At 40.5% G+C, this 12975-nt stretch overlaps 1 protein-coding gene across 2 annotated transcripts; it reads left to right on the top strand.

The window, feature by feature from the left end:
• Positions 1–2870: 2870 nt before the first annotated feature.
• Positions 2871–12222, top strand: RB195_006796 (uncharacterized protein; the record flags this gene model as incomplete). Of its 2 annotated transcripts, XM_064180088.1 has the most annotated exons (10): positions 2871–3017; positions 3098–3199; positions 3327–3401; positions 3992–4034; positions 4695–4784; positions 5075–5185; positions 6009–6160; positions 8845–8985; positions 9854–9945; positions 12135–12222. In XM_064180088.1, 10 exons carry the CDS (start codon positions 2871–2873, stop codon positions 12220–12222), a joined length of 1041 nt encoding a protein of 346 aa, XP_064036989.1. The 2 variants fall into 2 exon arrangements, with proteins under 2 accessions (XP_064036989.1, XP_064036990.1); XM_064180089.1 differs by lacking the exon at positions 12135–12222 and having other exon boundaries at positions 9854–9949.
• Positions 12223–12975: the final 753 nt, after the last annotated feature.

The raw sequence follows: 12975 nt of genomic DNA, 5'->3' as shown, positions 1-12975 counted from the left end.
TATTTGAACTCCTAATATAATCAGCCATCTGTAGAAAAATAAAGTCTTAAGTTCATGAGTTTTCCGCTGTTTTTAAGAACAGGATCTTTTCCTATCAAATGTTCCAGTGGTCTTATATAGTACTTCTCTTTTCTTAAATGTATTCCATGTTCCGCTTCTTTAAAAGGATCACAAGTGACTGAAAGTTCGACCTTACCGTTCAACTCGCGGAAAGACGCTGTTAAAAGGTGTCTAAGCGGAAGTATGATGAAAAACTTTTGCAAGCGGAATTTCTTTGCTTCTTGCTTTTTTTCTTTAAAAAAAAGACTGTTGTAGGATTTTGTGGGTAGTCATCCATTGATTTTCCGTAGTTTGCCCTCCAATTATTCCGCCAACAGACATGAAGGGGCAAAACCGGCTGTGGCCATATGAGTTTGAATCCCACATCGCTAGACTATTACTTTCTCATTTTCGACATTTCGAAGGTTCAAAACAAAAAATGCAGATTACCGAGTACCGAGTATTTTGCTCAATCGGCATGTTGGAAAAGCAAAATGACAGCCGGGGTGCATATGTCACGTCAGATTCGTGGTACGCTGCCTCTAATCATCTATATGGTTATTTGTCCTCATATAGGGTTTAATCGTTAGATTAACAAACAGAGACGTTAGAATAATTACACATTCGAAGGTAGCATCAGTTTGTTTAGTACGAGAAGATCTGTGCAAAAAAAGAACCCAAAAACGTATAGATAACGATCGGCATCTGCACAGTAGGACTACATCAATCCTCGCTCTTCACACCTTCTCCCCGATCTTTAACCCCTAATTTTTATCCAGCTCCATTAATACATAGGAGAATTTTCCGGACTGACACAGAAGGTTCGGTAAAATCTGCAACTGCTGGTCGCAATTTTCAGTTGCTTACCATATCAATACTCACAGGGGTGCAACACCGAGAATCACTTCATACAAAAATCCAGAGCGTTGTAGTATTCTCCTCCCATCTACAACGAGCTTTCTGGGAAAACAAAAAAATCTAACTCTAAAAAGGTAATACTTGCCATTATATATAATTTTGCGCATATTTTATACACATATTCGTGATCTGTATTCATAATTAACTTCATGTGCAAAACATTGTCCAACTCCGGAAATACCTATGGCGTTCATATTCAGAGTCGAGAATGCGAAAATGCAAAAAGAACGCAAGATGATCCGTGTTCCTTTGTCGTTCTTAGCCAATTTTCAGGAATAGAAATTCGGAAACTGTTCGTTCTCTTGAAACAACTGTTATATTAGCTGCGTTGGCTGAGATAGTGTTCTACGGACGGCAAGTTCCTTCCAAAACGAGGACGGAAAATTTGCGGCCATCCTTCAACAGTATGATTTTGCTTCAGCCACTGTTAATTTACGCGCGAATACGTTTTTCTTGATATAATAGAGTACGAAGAAAATGCGAACAGCTCGTGCAGCCTTCATAACATCCCTAGAACTAAAGATTCGTCGATTTCTATATTTACGCTCTGTTCGCGAAAGCCACTTCTTTCTAATATGAAGGGTCTCGTTTATACACGCAATTTTCACAACATCACTTTATATTCTGAATGGCTCGCAAAAACTTAAACGGACACCTCCGTTGGTTTGTGTAGTTATGAGTTCTCGAACCAAATTCTTAGAGTAGAAAGTTTCAGAAATCCTGAAATGAACGAAAAAGCGAATATCCGAAAATACTTCCTTGTATTAGATTTTACCACTGACAATTGTTTCTACTCATAGTTCCAACCATCACCGGCTATCTAGAGAGCTGAGGTACCAGTTTTTGCCTCTTTAGGCCTTCGGAACTTCATAAGTGAAAGAATTGAAAATTCCTGGAAGACATGAAAGGAGTAAAATTAGCTTTTCCATACCAGTTTCGTAACTTGGCACTCTACCACGTGGTTTCGTGCGCAAGTGTTCGTACGCGAAATCGGTTGTGCCAAATAGAAAAAACGAGAAGAATGTGGAATTTGCTTGCATTGCTGAAGCTTTTCTTTTCTTAACGTAAGGAATCGGACGGGATTCGGTGTATGATGATGTTGATCAAAATATAATCATAATATCATTACAATTATGAAACACGTAGCAACATTAATGATTCTGATTTACTTTGTTATAGAGGCAGTGGAAATTTGTCGGCTAACGTTTTTACATTTACATATGCCGATCACAACTCTAAATACTTCTAAACATGCCCAGAAACAATGAAACTTTCGAACTTTTTAAAGATAAGGAGGGTAGTTCATGGTTTTTTCTGTATCTTTTAAGCGTTCATCTTTTCACGTTAGTACACTGCTGTGCGTAAGGAGGAGATAAAAACGTAAGGAGGAGATAACTGAAGTAGCATAACATTGTACTGACACCTCATAACATTGTACTTCCACCTACTGGTGGAAATGAATGAAAGTGCGGAAGTATGTTGGCAGAGGTTCCCCTGTTGTACAAAGAAAGTGTACGTCACATCGCGCGACGTCAGCGTGACTAAAGCGCAACCTTAGCGCTCCTCACAAGAACACCTTTCCAACCTTGTGGCCAGCATTGGACCATGTCGGAGAGCATGTTTTGTCGTCCGCCATGATCATACACCCTATTAGAAACCTTTTGTTATATCCAGCAGCCGTCATAAATCGCGGTGGCTTCAGCGTAATCATTGTCTTTAAATAAAATATCAATCTCGTTTCTGTTCGTCTCATTGTGTATTTCTTTCCGTTGGTTTCTGTAGTATTCCGTAGCAGTTCTTCCTAAAGTTTTGCACACCTGTGTAACTATGTCTGGCTCTGCCGGTCGCCTGTTCTGGAGTAATTATTTATATAAAACTACAAGCGTCATACTTGGTACTGTACAGATACGTGAATGATTTCTTTCGTGTTGTGCCTCTTTATTCACTTCCAAGTGTGTGTTGGCTACAAGTTCCTCATCTACTCTCCGTTTCTCGGTCATAGCCACGTCACATTTCTTGGTCGAATTGCGGACGTTCTGACGAACGGAGGACATGATGTGGTAAGATTACGTTAGAGTAATCAGCTGCAGTTTTGTGCCTGCGAAATTCTTACTCGCTTCGCAACTTTCACCTTCCACAGACTGTAGTGATGCCGGAAATTGACACGGGGGAGCTGGAACGCACTGGTGTTCGAGTGACGAAAAAAATTATTCGCACACCCGGTGACATGCGTGCTAGAAAGGTGAGAGGAGACGACCACTGTTCGACCCACGGTTACGTTCCGAATGAAATGCTTCTTCATAGCTTATGAGTGGCTTCGCACCTAACATAAATTATTGACATGCCAACGTATACTTTTGTCTTTCTAGGTGTTCAAAGAAGGACAAGAAAGAGAATATCGCGATATTTGGACGTCTTCAACAAACACGTTAACAATGCTGCAGGTGTAGAGTTATTCCGGAGAACTAAATTTTTTTGTTAACCCTTTGACGACAGTGCGGCTCAACGGTGAGTCGCGCTTTTGTGGTCGCTTGGGACAATGTTTAGGAATAACGGTGGTGGATTTTTCTTTGTGGAATAGAACATTAAAAAGTAATACATCTGCTGTTATATAAATGACAAAAAAACCATTAATCGACCGTATAATATGAAGAGAAGACCGCTCGCTGTTACGATTCCTATTGCGACTGTCATTGCTCGAGATCCTGCCTCCTCCTATGACGCCAAATCCGCGACACTCCATAACTGAGATTTTCGCCTCAGGTGTAATTGCACTTCCAGATTCCCGAGCCACTGACAGCGAAGTCCGTAACTCACAACTGGTTTAGTAGCCTTTAAGATTCTCATCTTATCACAAACTAGAGGTGAATTCTGATGAGGTGATGTTCTGAAGAAGTCTCGTTAAATTTGCAGCGTTAGCACAAAACCCAACTTCTGTTTTCTTTTGCTGAGATAGTGAAATGCTTATTGCATTCAATTGTTTAATACTTATGCTTATGCTTATCAAGGAATTGCTTATTTTTGTTATTTTCAGATTGCAAAAAGCCGTTCAGACATACTGTCGTACCAATGTGAAAGTAAGCTTCTCCTTACTGTTTCGAATTCTAAGTTAGTAGTTGTTACTTGTTCTCGGTTCTATGAGGAGAATGAAGTTTGCAAACTAACACAGTGCCTATCGACAAGTAGGGAAACTTTTTGGTAGGTCATTAGATTAGAATTAACCATAAGTTCAAAATGGGCAAGTTTTTTGAGTTGGTAGAGGTCCAGAGGAACCAGCACTCCCTGTTTCATCTCAACACTTTTTCCTTCGTATCGATGCTCTAGATTTATGTATCAGATTCGTAGTTTCTAAAGTATTTGTCATTTTTTATTTATTTTTATTTTTGTCGGCCGTGTATCTGTTGCTTTTTTAGCCACGTGTACAGCTTGAGCAGACTATCGCTAAAATTGTGCGCTATTTATGCTGAAGTGATCAAAAGCTCTATTTAAGCTCCATTTGAGTTTCGTCGTTAAACTAATATCTATGACGAGGCGTTTACGAAAGTCTTCACCACTCGCAATCGTCCTGTGACTTTTATATTAACAGGGATAAGTCCTATTGCTTTTAACCAGATAGCGTAAACCAGATAAACCTTCAATTTGCATTTCTTAAAAAAAACTATCATACACGTTTTTGAAAGTGTTAGGGACAATGTGCTTCAAATATGTTACGGAATAAAATTATTCAAGTTTTGCAGTACTCATTAATGACGATGCTCTGCTGGAGCAGCTCCGCGAAGAGAAGTTCGACGCAGCTATCGCAGAAGTGTACTACATATGCGGGCTTGGTATGAACACTCAATCCTTTAGAAATCCAATCGCTTCAGAGACAATCCAAGGAAATGAGATTGTTTGAAATCAGCTAAGCTTAAAAGAAATCAAGGAAAAATCAGTTGAGACACTTTTTCAATTATTTGAAGATTCTTCTGAATTGAGCAGGGTATATGTTCTATTCACTAGTAGTAATAGGTAGTTTTTGATTTAGTTTTACCGATTACAAGTTCACGATGTTCAGAAGAAGTTTTCTCTTGTAAGACTTAAGTATGTGCTTCAAAGAAAAGTTCTGAACATTTTCCAGGTCTTTTTGAGGCTCTCAACATAACAACAACCATGGCTGTCACAGCGCTCACGCATCTCGATTCATTATCCTATACAATTGGCGAACCTATTGCGTTGTCTTACGTACCGTGTAAGTGAACACCGAACCACTGATAGCTTCTTAAGACGCGATTTTCTTCTTATTATACGAAGAAATTTCGAAATGACTACTGCTTGCGGTATGCCTTCATGATCGCTTTTGTGCAGACATCAATCCAGAAGATATCACAAAGGGTTGCGTTGTATGCTTACGTTCTGAGCGCAAAATTCCATACAACAAAGGAACTTTAGCCATGCATATATGTGAAGAAGTTGTACTCAGAAAATTATATACGTATGTATCTGGTTGATGCAGAAATGAGAATCCTTTTCGAAGGAAGCGGTGGTTTGCTATATGACTGTATGGTTTTGGTAAACAAATTTGAGGCAACAGCGCCATCCGACAGGCAAAGCCGTCTTCGCAACCTTGAGCTGACGTCCCAGATTACGGAGCTTCGTGGAGAAGCAACACGAATAATCAAACGAGGAAAGAGGAGAGAAGGTAGAGCAATGGTATTGACTAAAAGACGGGAATGAGTATTCGCTACGTACACTTTCACTTTGACAACCACAAGACAAATATGACTAACATCCGGAATTCACGACAACTACTGCTTGAAGGATTGACTTTTGAGGATGAAGAATGCCTCACACGATTTTTAGTCTCCTCAACAACCAAGACCACTTCGTCCTCAACAATCTAATAGGTAGGAAACAAGTCATTAAAAAAAAACTACCTCCTTTGGCTGTGCATCATGAGCAAGAATTTTCTGAAATACAATGTAAGAGGGACTTATTGGTTGTGTTGAAAATTGAAGTTCAAATAACCGCTTTAGCGTAACTTAAATGAATACTTTGATGTTACAGTTTTTCAGGGGACCTGAGCTCAACTAATGATAGAATGACGTTCCTCGAACGCTTTCGCAATTTAGTTGGGTTCTTAATCGGGCAGTGTGTCCTAAATTACATTTACGAAAGCGAATTGGTGCATTTTAGAAAGAAATTCGGAACAATGAGAGATTACAAGGTAAGTCCAATTCCAGTATTTTAGTAATTATCAACTAAATAAACAAGCAAAAAAAAAACTACAAGTTAGCACACATGCCACAGCACACATGCCCCAACTAAAGGGTAGCCCAATGCATTAAGTAGCGGGTTGGAGAACTGAATTATGGTCGGATCAAAACGACATGGACCTTGGTGCGGTTACGTAAAAGGTTGCGTTTGGAGTAGAGCGGTGGAGAGTGGCAGTTAGAATTAAGAGCGGACATTTGCTAGCACCCTCTATCGTTGCAGCTCGCGATAGTCCCACCTCGCTTCCAAGCTCCAGCTCCGCTAGCACTTATGCAACTGGGCCGAGCTTCATGTCCTTTTGGCCTGACTATATTTGAATGAAATACAAAACTTACAAACTTAGAAGGAAATGTAACATTCTGCAGTTTAAAGAGCAACAGAACGCGAAGATTTCATCAAAGTCGTAATCATATAAGGGCAAGACAGGTTTGGTGCAGTAATTACAACCTGGGACTTTTACTTTACTTTCGCAGCTAATTACGTTTGAAATAATTTGTTGTTTTGCAAGAAACTGTATAGCACACTTCGTGTGGCATAAACATTTTATTGCCAAAAATATACTATTTGAATTATATTGCTTGTTCTGCGGACGTTGGACGACGACAAATTTGTCCATGTTCTATCACGTGATAAATTGCAGGTTTGGTAAAGCAGGGTCATACGATGATGTTTCACACGTCCTTCCCTTGGTTACTGAGGGGAAGTGAGTGTGTTGATGCTCATACACATGAACCATACCTCCATTTTCATCTATTCGAGGGAACATCCCATCACGTATTTGGTGATGCGCTGCCTCTAAGAAGCCTTCTGCGAAGAATAATTTATGATAGCATGCAACAGAATGCGAGGAGTAACTGCAACATGCGCCTTTTTTGTGCAGATCCTTTTTGTTTATATTTGCAGAAGTTGGGTTTAGCATGCAAAAGCACAAATACATGTTCAAAACTTCTCTAACCGGAACGTTGTTGTAAAGGGAACTGTAAAGAGGGTCCCGGCGGATTCTCCGCGAATGCCTCGCGGACATTACGTGTCCAGTGGATATGCAAGGGGGATACTCGATCATATCTCGACGAGGTCACGCTCTAGTCGTTCATGGTGGCGCAGACATCCGTCTTAGAAGCTCTTTTAGCCATAGAGACGCAAAGGACTGCACAGTTACAAGAAATGTAAAAAAAAGAAGAGAACAGGTGCGAGTTTTGTCTAGATCTTAATGTAAAAAAGAAGAGAACGGGAGCAAGTTTTTTCATATTTGGAGGTATTAGATGCATCCTTCGCTTATGTTTCACGTGGTTACTTCTCTTGCTTCGCCTACGATTACAAATTTGAGGTCATCTCACATCACGAATTTCTAGTGGAAGTGTATGATCCTCCAAAACTATTAAGTAACTCGTAAATTATATCCTAGCCGGTGATCCAACGTATGAATAGCGACAGGTAAGCAGAGTCAGCTATTTAGGTAGCAACGAAAGTAAACCTCTTTCTCGCAGCAGCGCTAATTGCTCTGCCGAGGCATGATCGAGGCATGGTCGAAAATCTGCCGGGACCCTCTTTATACGCACCCCTTCATTCGTTCTGGCGCACTATTTTCTACAGGGAGTTCGACTGGAGCGCGCCAGCCTTGTGCCGTGTGCCGCATCTTCCGGGCCGTTTTTTACGGCAATTAGGAAGAAATTGACGGAATTACCCCCCTCTCAGTAATCTACTATCCCGTATAAGAATACTCCACCTGAAATCCGTACCACCGCAGATCCGTGGGGTGATGTTTTTAAGGGAAACGACTAGCAACGGCTATCGTTAATTGCTCTGCGCAGCTAATAGCGTCAGCAGAGCATTGAGCTGCGTTCGCCTTGCGCCCCGCCCATCATATCGTCCATCTTCGGCCCTCATCATCTAATGAGGTGCAAACCTGCCTCGCAGGAGCACTTTATCTCTGGAACTGCTTCTGTACGGAGTATCGATCGCTTACATATAGAGAGAGATAGATCGGACGATTGCACACGAAGTTCCAGAAATAATAAATGATCGTGTTTTATTTAAGTAAAACAAACAAATCGAAACTTTTACAAACTACTGCAGTACCTTACATGGTTTAAATAGTCTGTATGAATAGAAATATACATCTATATCTTCTATATAGTTTTTTCAATCACAAATCTACTTCTTTCAAAGCCCATGCTCTCGTTTCTACACCTTTTTAACTTTTGTTTTGGAACATTTTTAATTATTTATGTTTTCTGATGTTGTTTTTTTTTCTTGTACAAATCTTCTACGTTCTTTCTTCATTTTTAGTATTTTCACTTTCTACGTTTTTTCCACTTGCTACGTTGTTACCTTTTCGTTCTTTGAACCTTCCTTGAAATCATCTCTGTTAACTTAATTGCTATACGAACACGGCATATACGAACATGACCTCAATGACGTGGGGCTGGATGGGCGTGGTTTAGTGATCACAGCTAGCCTAAGATGTGCCTGCTCTGGCCTACCGACGGTCTCTTCTGCAGGCACTTATTCGGCTGCAGATAATCGGGTGCGGGTACCTAACGACCGCCCCCGAACAAAAATCTAAAAGATCAGTAAAATCTAGCTAACATAATCAAAAGCTTTGTTTAATGGAATTAAGACTTGGTCCATTTCCAGGATTTGATTGCTCAAACTTCTTTTGTGTTCACCAATGGTAATCCGTACGTTGACTTTCCACATCCTACAATTCATAAGACAGTGATGATAGGAGGAATCTCAGTGGAACAAAACGCATCCAATTATGCGGGAAGTTTGGAGGTAGGGCTTTCCTCGGATGCATTGCTACCAACTTACCCGATTTTGCATGTTCTCTCCGGTAACAAACTTTGAATTACGTTGTAACACACTACACTATTTCATGTTATTTCGTTTCTTGTGAGGCGCTTGCGTTTTGGTTGGTGTCGACGTGAATGATTATGGATGCGTAGTGGTGGCATACCAAAATACAGTATTCCTTCGTTCAAGAGCGCCCATCTTCAGGAAATGAGGGCGCTGTCTTACATGCTTCCTCCGCCTGCTTCTTTAAGAATGCGTGCACGGATTGTCTTGGTTATTTCACAGAGATAAAAAAGTTGAGGAGAACGTCGCTCAAATTCAATTTCCAAATTCATTATTTATCAGGGGTTTTTTTTTTTGGATTTTCCCTTCATGACAACTATTCATGACGACGACACAGGTTGTTTAGTGATAACCCACGGCACACAATCAAAATTTTACCAGAAAACAAATTGTCCGAGAGTGCTGGAATCGTTTCATTTCACTTTTATGGAGACTTCTCTTTCTGTGATTGCTTGAGGTTCTCAAAATGTTAATCCTTTCTCCCAATTTTCAAATGCTACTAGTTTCACTGACTGATTAGTGAAAAAGAAAAACAATGATGCGATTTCTAAGCAGATCTTAATTTGGTGAAATATTGCTAAACCCTGCGTTGAGCAAACATAACTTATTGTGTAATTATGATCTATTAGTTCTCAAGTAGCAGAAAGAGCTTCATGATTTCTATGTTTTTCTCATTTTCAACACAGTTCTGCTTCAGCGGCATGTAGGAGATAACCTTCTGCTTGATAACTGTGGAATCCATCAAAGAATCACAAGAGTTTATGATTCGTGAACGTTCAGCATTCAGAAATGGGACAAAATATTGAATGTTCGTCAACACAATGTGCTTGTCTCGTTTGGATCTATGGCAAAATCTGTCGACATGCCGATACAATACAAGTAATGCTTTTTTGTCTGATAATTATTCAGCATTGTAACCGAAGTGTTTAAAAAATGACCACAGGCCGTCAGAGCTTCTGTGTTACACTGATTAATGAATAGCTTCCACGATATCCCAATAATAAGAACTGGTTGATTCGTGGGGTGATGCCTTTAAAGATAGCGTTTGACGTCGTTGATGTGCACTGAGTGTAGTTTATCAATATCACGTTTAAAAGTGCAACTACCACCATGAATCTAGGGGAGAAATGAACATAGCTCAGAGCCATAAGTTCAGACGACATCTGCGAAAATCACTTTGAACGCGTCGTTTTTTGAATTGACCGAGCCGGCGCCAATGATTCGTCCATTTGTCCCGACCGCGTGCGAGTGGTCCCCAACGGTCCGAAGAGTGACTTTGAATGACATTGTGAGAAAGTTTAACTTGGTGAAGAGCTCGGACCCTCGGTTTGTTGTCCGGCTAAGGCCCGACTTCAGACTTTCTGTGGTGTTCGTTTCGATTTTTTTTTATGAATTCAGACGAAAGATTTCATTGTTTTCTTTCTGAATGCGTCACTTCTACATTTGAAGAACACTTAAACTTCAGTTTCAAACACTTCTTCGATACCAAAATATTATAGACACAAATCGAAATCATTACTCGAAGTATGGGTTTTCCTTCTGGTTGCAGCCAGCAGTTATCACAGAATGATGTTTCAAGATAAAGTGACACGAACGAAATCATCCTAATGATAAAGATAACGTTTCACATCGGATCATGCAAACTGTTCACTACTATTTAAGCAGCCGATTGCATGCGTATTTCCATTTTCCAAAGAAGGCTATCACCTAAGGCAAAATTGCAAGGAAATAGATATGAAACTACTACACCGCAGCACACCAATCCGACGCCGTCGGACAGTCTCGCACCATTTCATTACTTTCTGGCGCTAGCGCAAGAATTCGACGCCGTTGGACTCGTCACACCCCATTTTACCGCTTCTCGACGCCGGCACAAGAATTCGACGCTGTGGGATCCGCCTCAGCCCACTTTATGTCTATCTTGCGCTGTGCACCATTGCGACGCCGCGGAACCTGTCGTATCCTATTTTATAGCTTTGTGGCATCATCGCACCAATCCGACCCGTCACCCTCTCTTTTTGGAATTTCGTTGGATACCGGAAGAACAAGCCTAAAAGAAGATTGAATCAGGAATGTTTAGCCTTCAAAGCTTAGGAGTGCACTAGCAAGCTTTTTTATATTCTAGCAAGTAAAACCACTTGCCTCCCTTAAAGTTAAAGTTGAAAAGGAATCTAGATAACTTGTTGTTGTTTTTTGTCCTTCTGCAAACTACCAACTTTAATCAGCAGCATGTCACATGTATAAAAACGAATATACCTTTCGAAAAACAAAATCGAAAACAAAAGAAAAAAGAAAAACGAAAAGCGAAAAACAGGGATCGTCCTCTCATCAGTATCGCAATAGCTTTGAGCTTGGATCAACGTTGTTGAGATGCACATTTGTACGATTGCGGGATCGTAGAGAACTCAAACTCTGGATAGTAAGTGCTCACGCACCTACGGAGACCGCAGAGAACCACAGCGAGGACGCGTTTTATGATGAACTCAATACGTTGATATCCAAGATACCAAGCCAGCAGACGTGGCGAGGGACAACCCCATTAACGCCATAAGAGCTGATGACGATTCTTAAGCTATGACTAGCTTCTGTCTGATTCTCTTGTATCTTGTGCCTTAAGTATAAATGAAAAGGCTTCATGGATTCTCTGCGCACTATGCAGCTTTCCCTATAAGCAAGGTATTTTCTCGTATAGAGGTCAATGACAGAACATACTTTCTTGTATAGTGGCCTACGCAAGGGGCCGTCTAGCTCATCAAAACGACGTTGCTTCTGAGAGAATAAAGTTTTAAGTCGACGTGGTATATTCAAGCAAAAAGAGCGCGGAAATCGAAAAGGAACAAATTTCAAGAAATCCTCATAAACCTTCCAACGGAATCCGGAATAGATATCCGAACATAACCGCGTATTGATCAAATAGAGTAAATCAATCAAAATCTGAGAAATATTTGTTTAATCGGGAGTAGTCAGACGCGAAAAACTTTTGCATGATAATACCTGGAGCTAACGTAGCGTGTGATCGGATAAGGTTAGAGGTGGAAAAAGCTTGACGTGAATAGTGTAGATGCTAGGTGTAAGGAGAATGTCGAGAATTCAATCATCGTGGATAGGCAGATTCACGTTTTTGGATTGGATATTGGAGAAGAAATCGAAGGATAGCTGAAATTGAGTTAAACGCTACTGAATTGACTTAGTCTGGATTAAGGTTGCTAAGAATGAGTGTATGATGATTTACAACTGCATGACCTCTGAGCGCATCTATAAGTTTTTTATCACCAGCAGCGGAGCTGTTTGGTGGACGGTATACGAGTATGAAACATTATCAGGGCATAAAATTTCAACTGAGAGTAACTCAGCTTTCAGATCATAGTCAAGAGTAACAATATGGACACTAATAATTAACAAGAACATAATCTCGACCTCCTCTTTTATGAATCGCTCAGATTGATGGACATTAGAGGGTAGGTTACCAACGAGCTCAAACTTCAAGATTTTAGTTGTTAGCCAGGTTTCAGTGATAAAAAAATAAAAAATAAAAAATAAAATATGTGTATGAGCAGAGAAACAGTTGCAAATGATGCAGTTTATGGACAAGACTACGTGCGCTGAACAAATATGCCTTCAGTGTTGAAGAGACACCGTGCGGCTTTAGGCGTTTCCTCGCTTAATGTGATTCGCTTAATGTCAGAGATGCGCCAAAGGTCACCGCGATAGACCACCTACTCCCGCTGAGTGAGCATTCACGTAGATAGAAGAGTATCTACTATAGAGTAGAACATCAGTAACGAGCTTATTCTGTCACGTGTGTTTGCGTGAGCAAAGAAATTCCAGAAAGTAGTGAACCAAGCCCAACAGCGCTGGATTGTTGCGCCGACGCCAGAAATGTGGTGAGACGGGTCCCAAGACGCTGTA

Source organism: Necator americanus, chromosome I (assembly GCF_031761385.1).
Source record: "Necator americanus strain Aroian chromosome I, whole genome shotgun sequence".
In the NCBI taxonomy this organism is placed as follows: domain Eukaryota; kingdom Metazoa; phylum Nematoda; class Chromadorea; order Rhabditida; family Ancylostomatidae; genus Necator; species Necator americanus.
The sequence above is the reverse complement of the archived record's forward strand: the minus strand, read 5'-3'. Positions and strand labels throughout refer to the sequence as shown.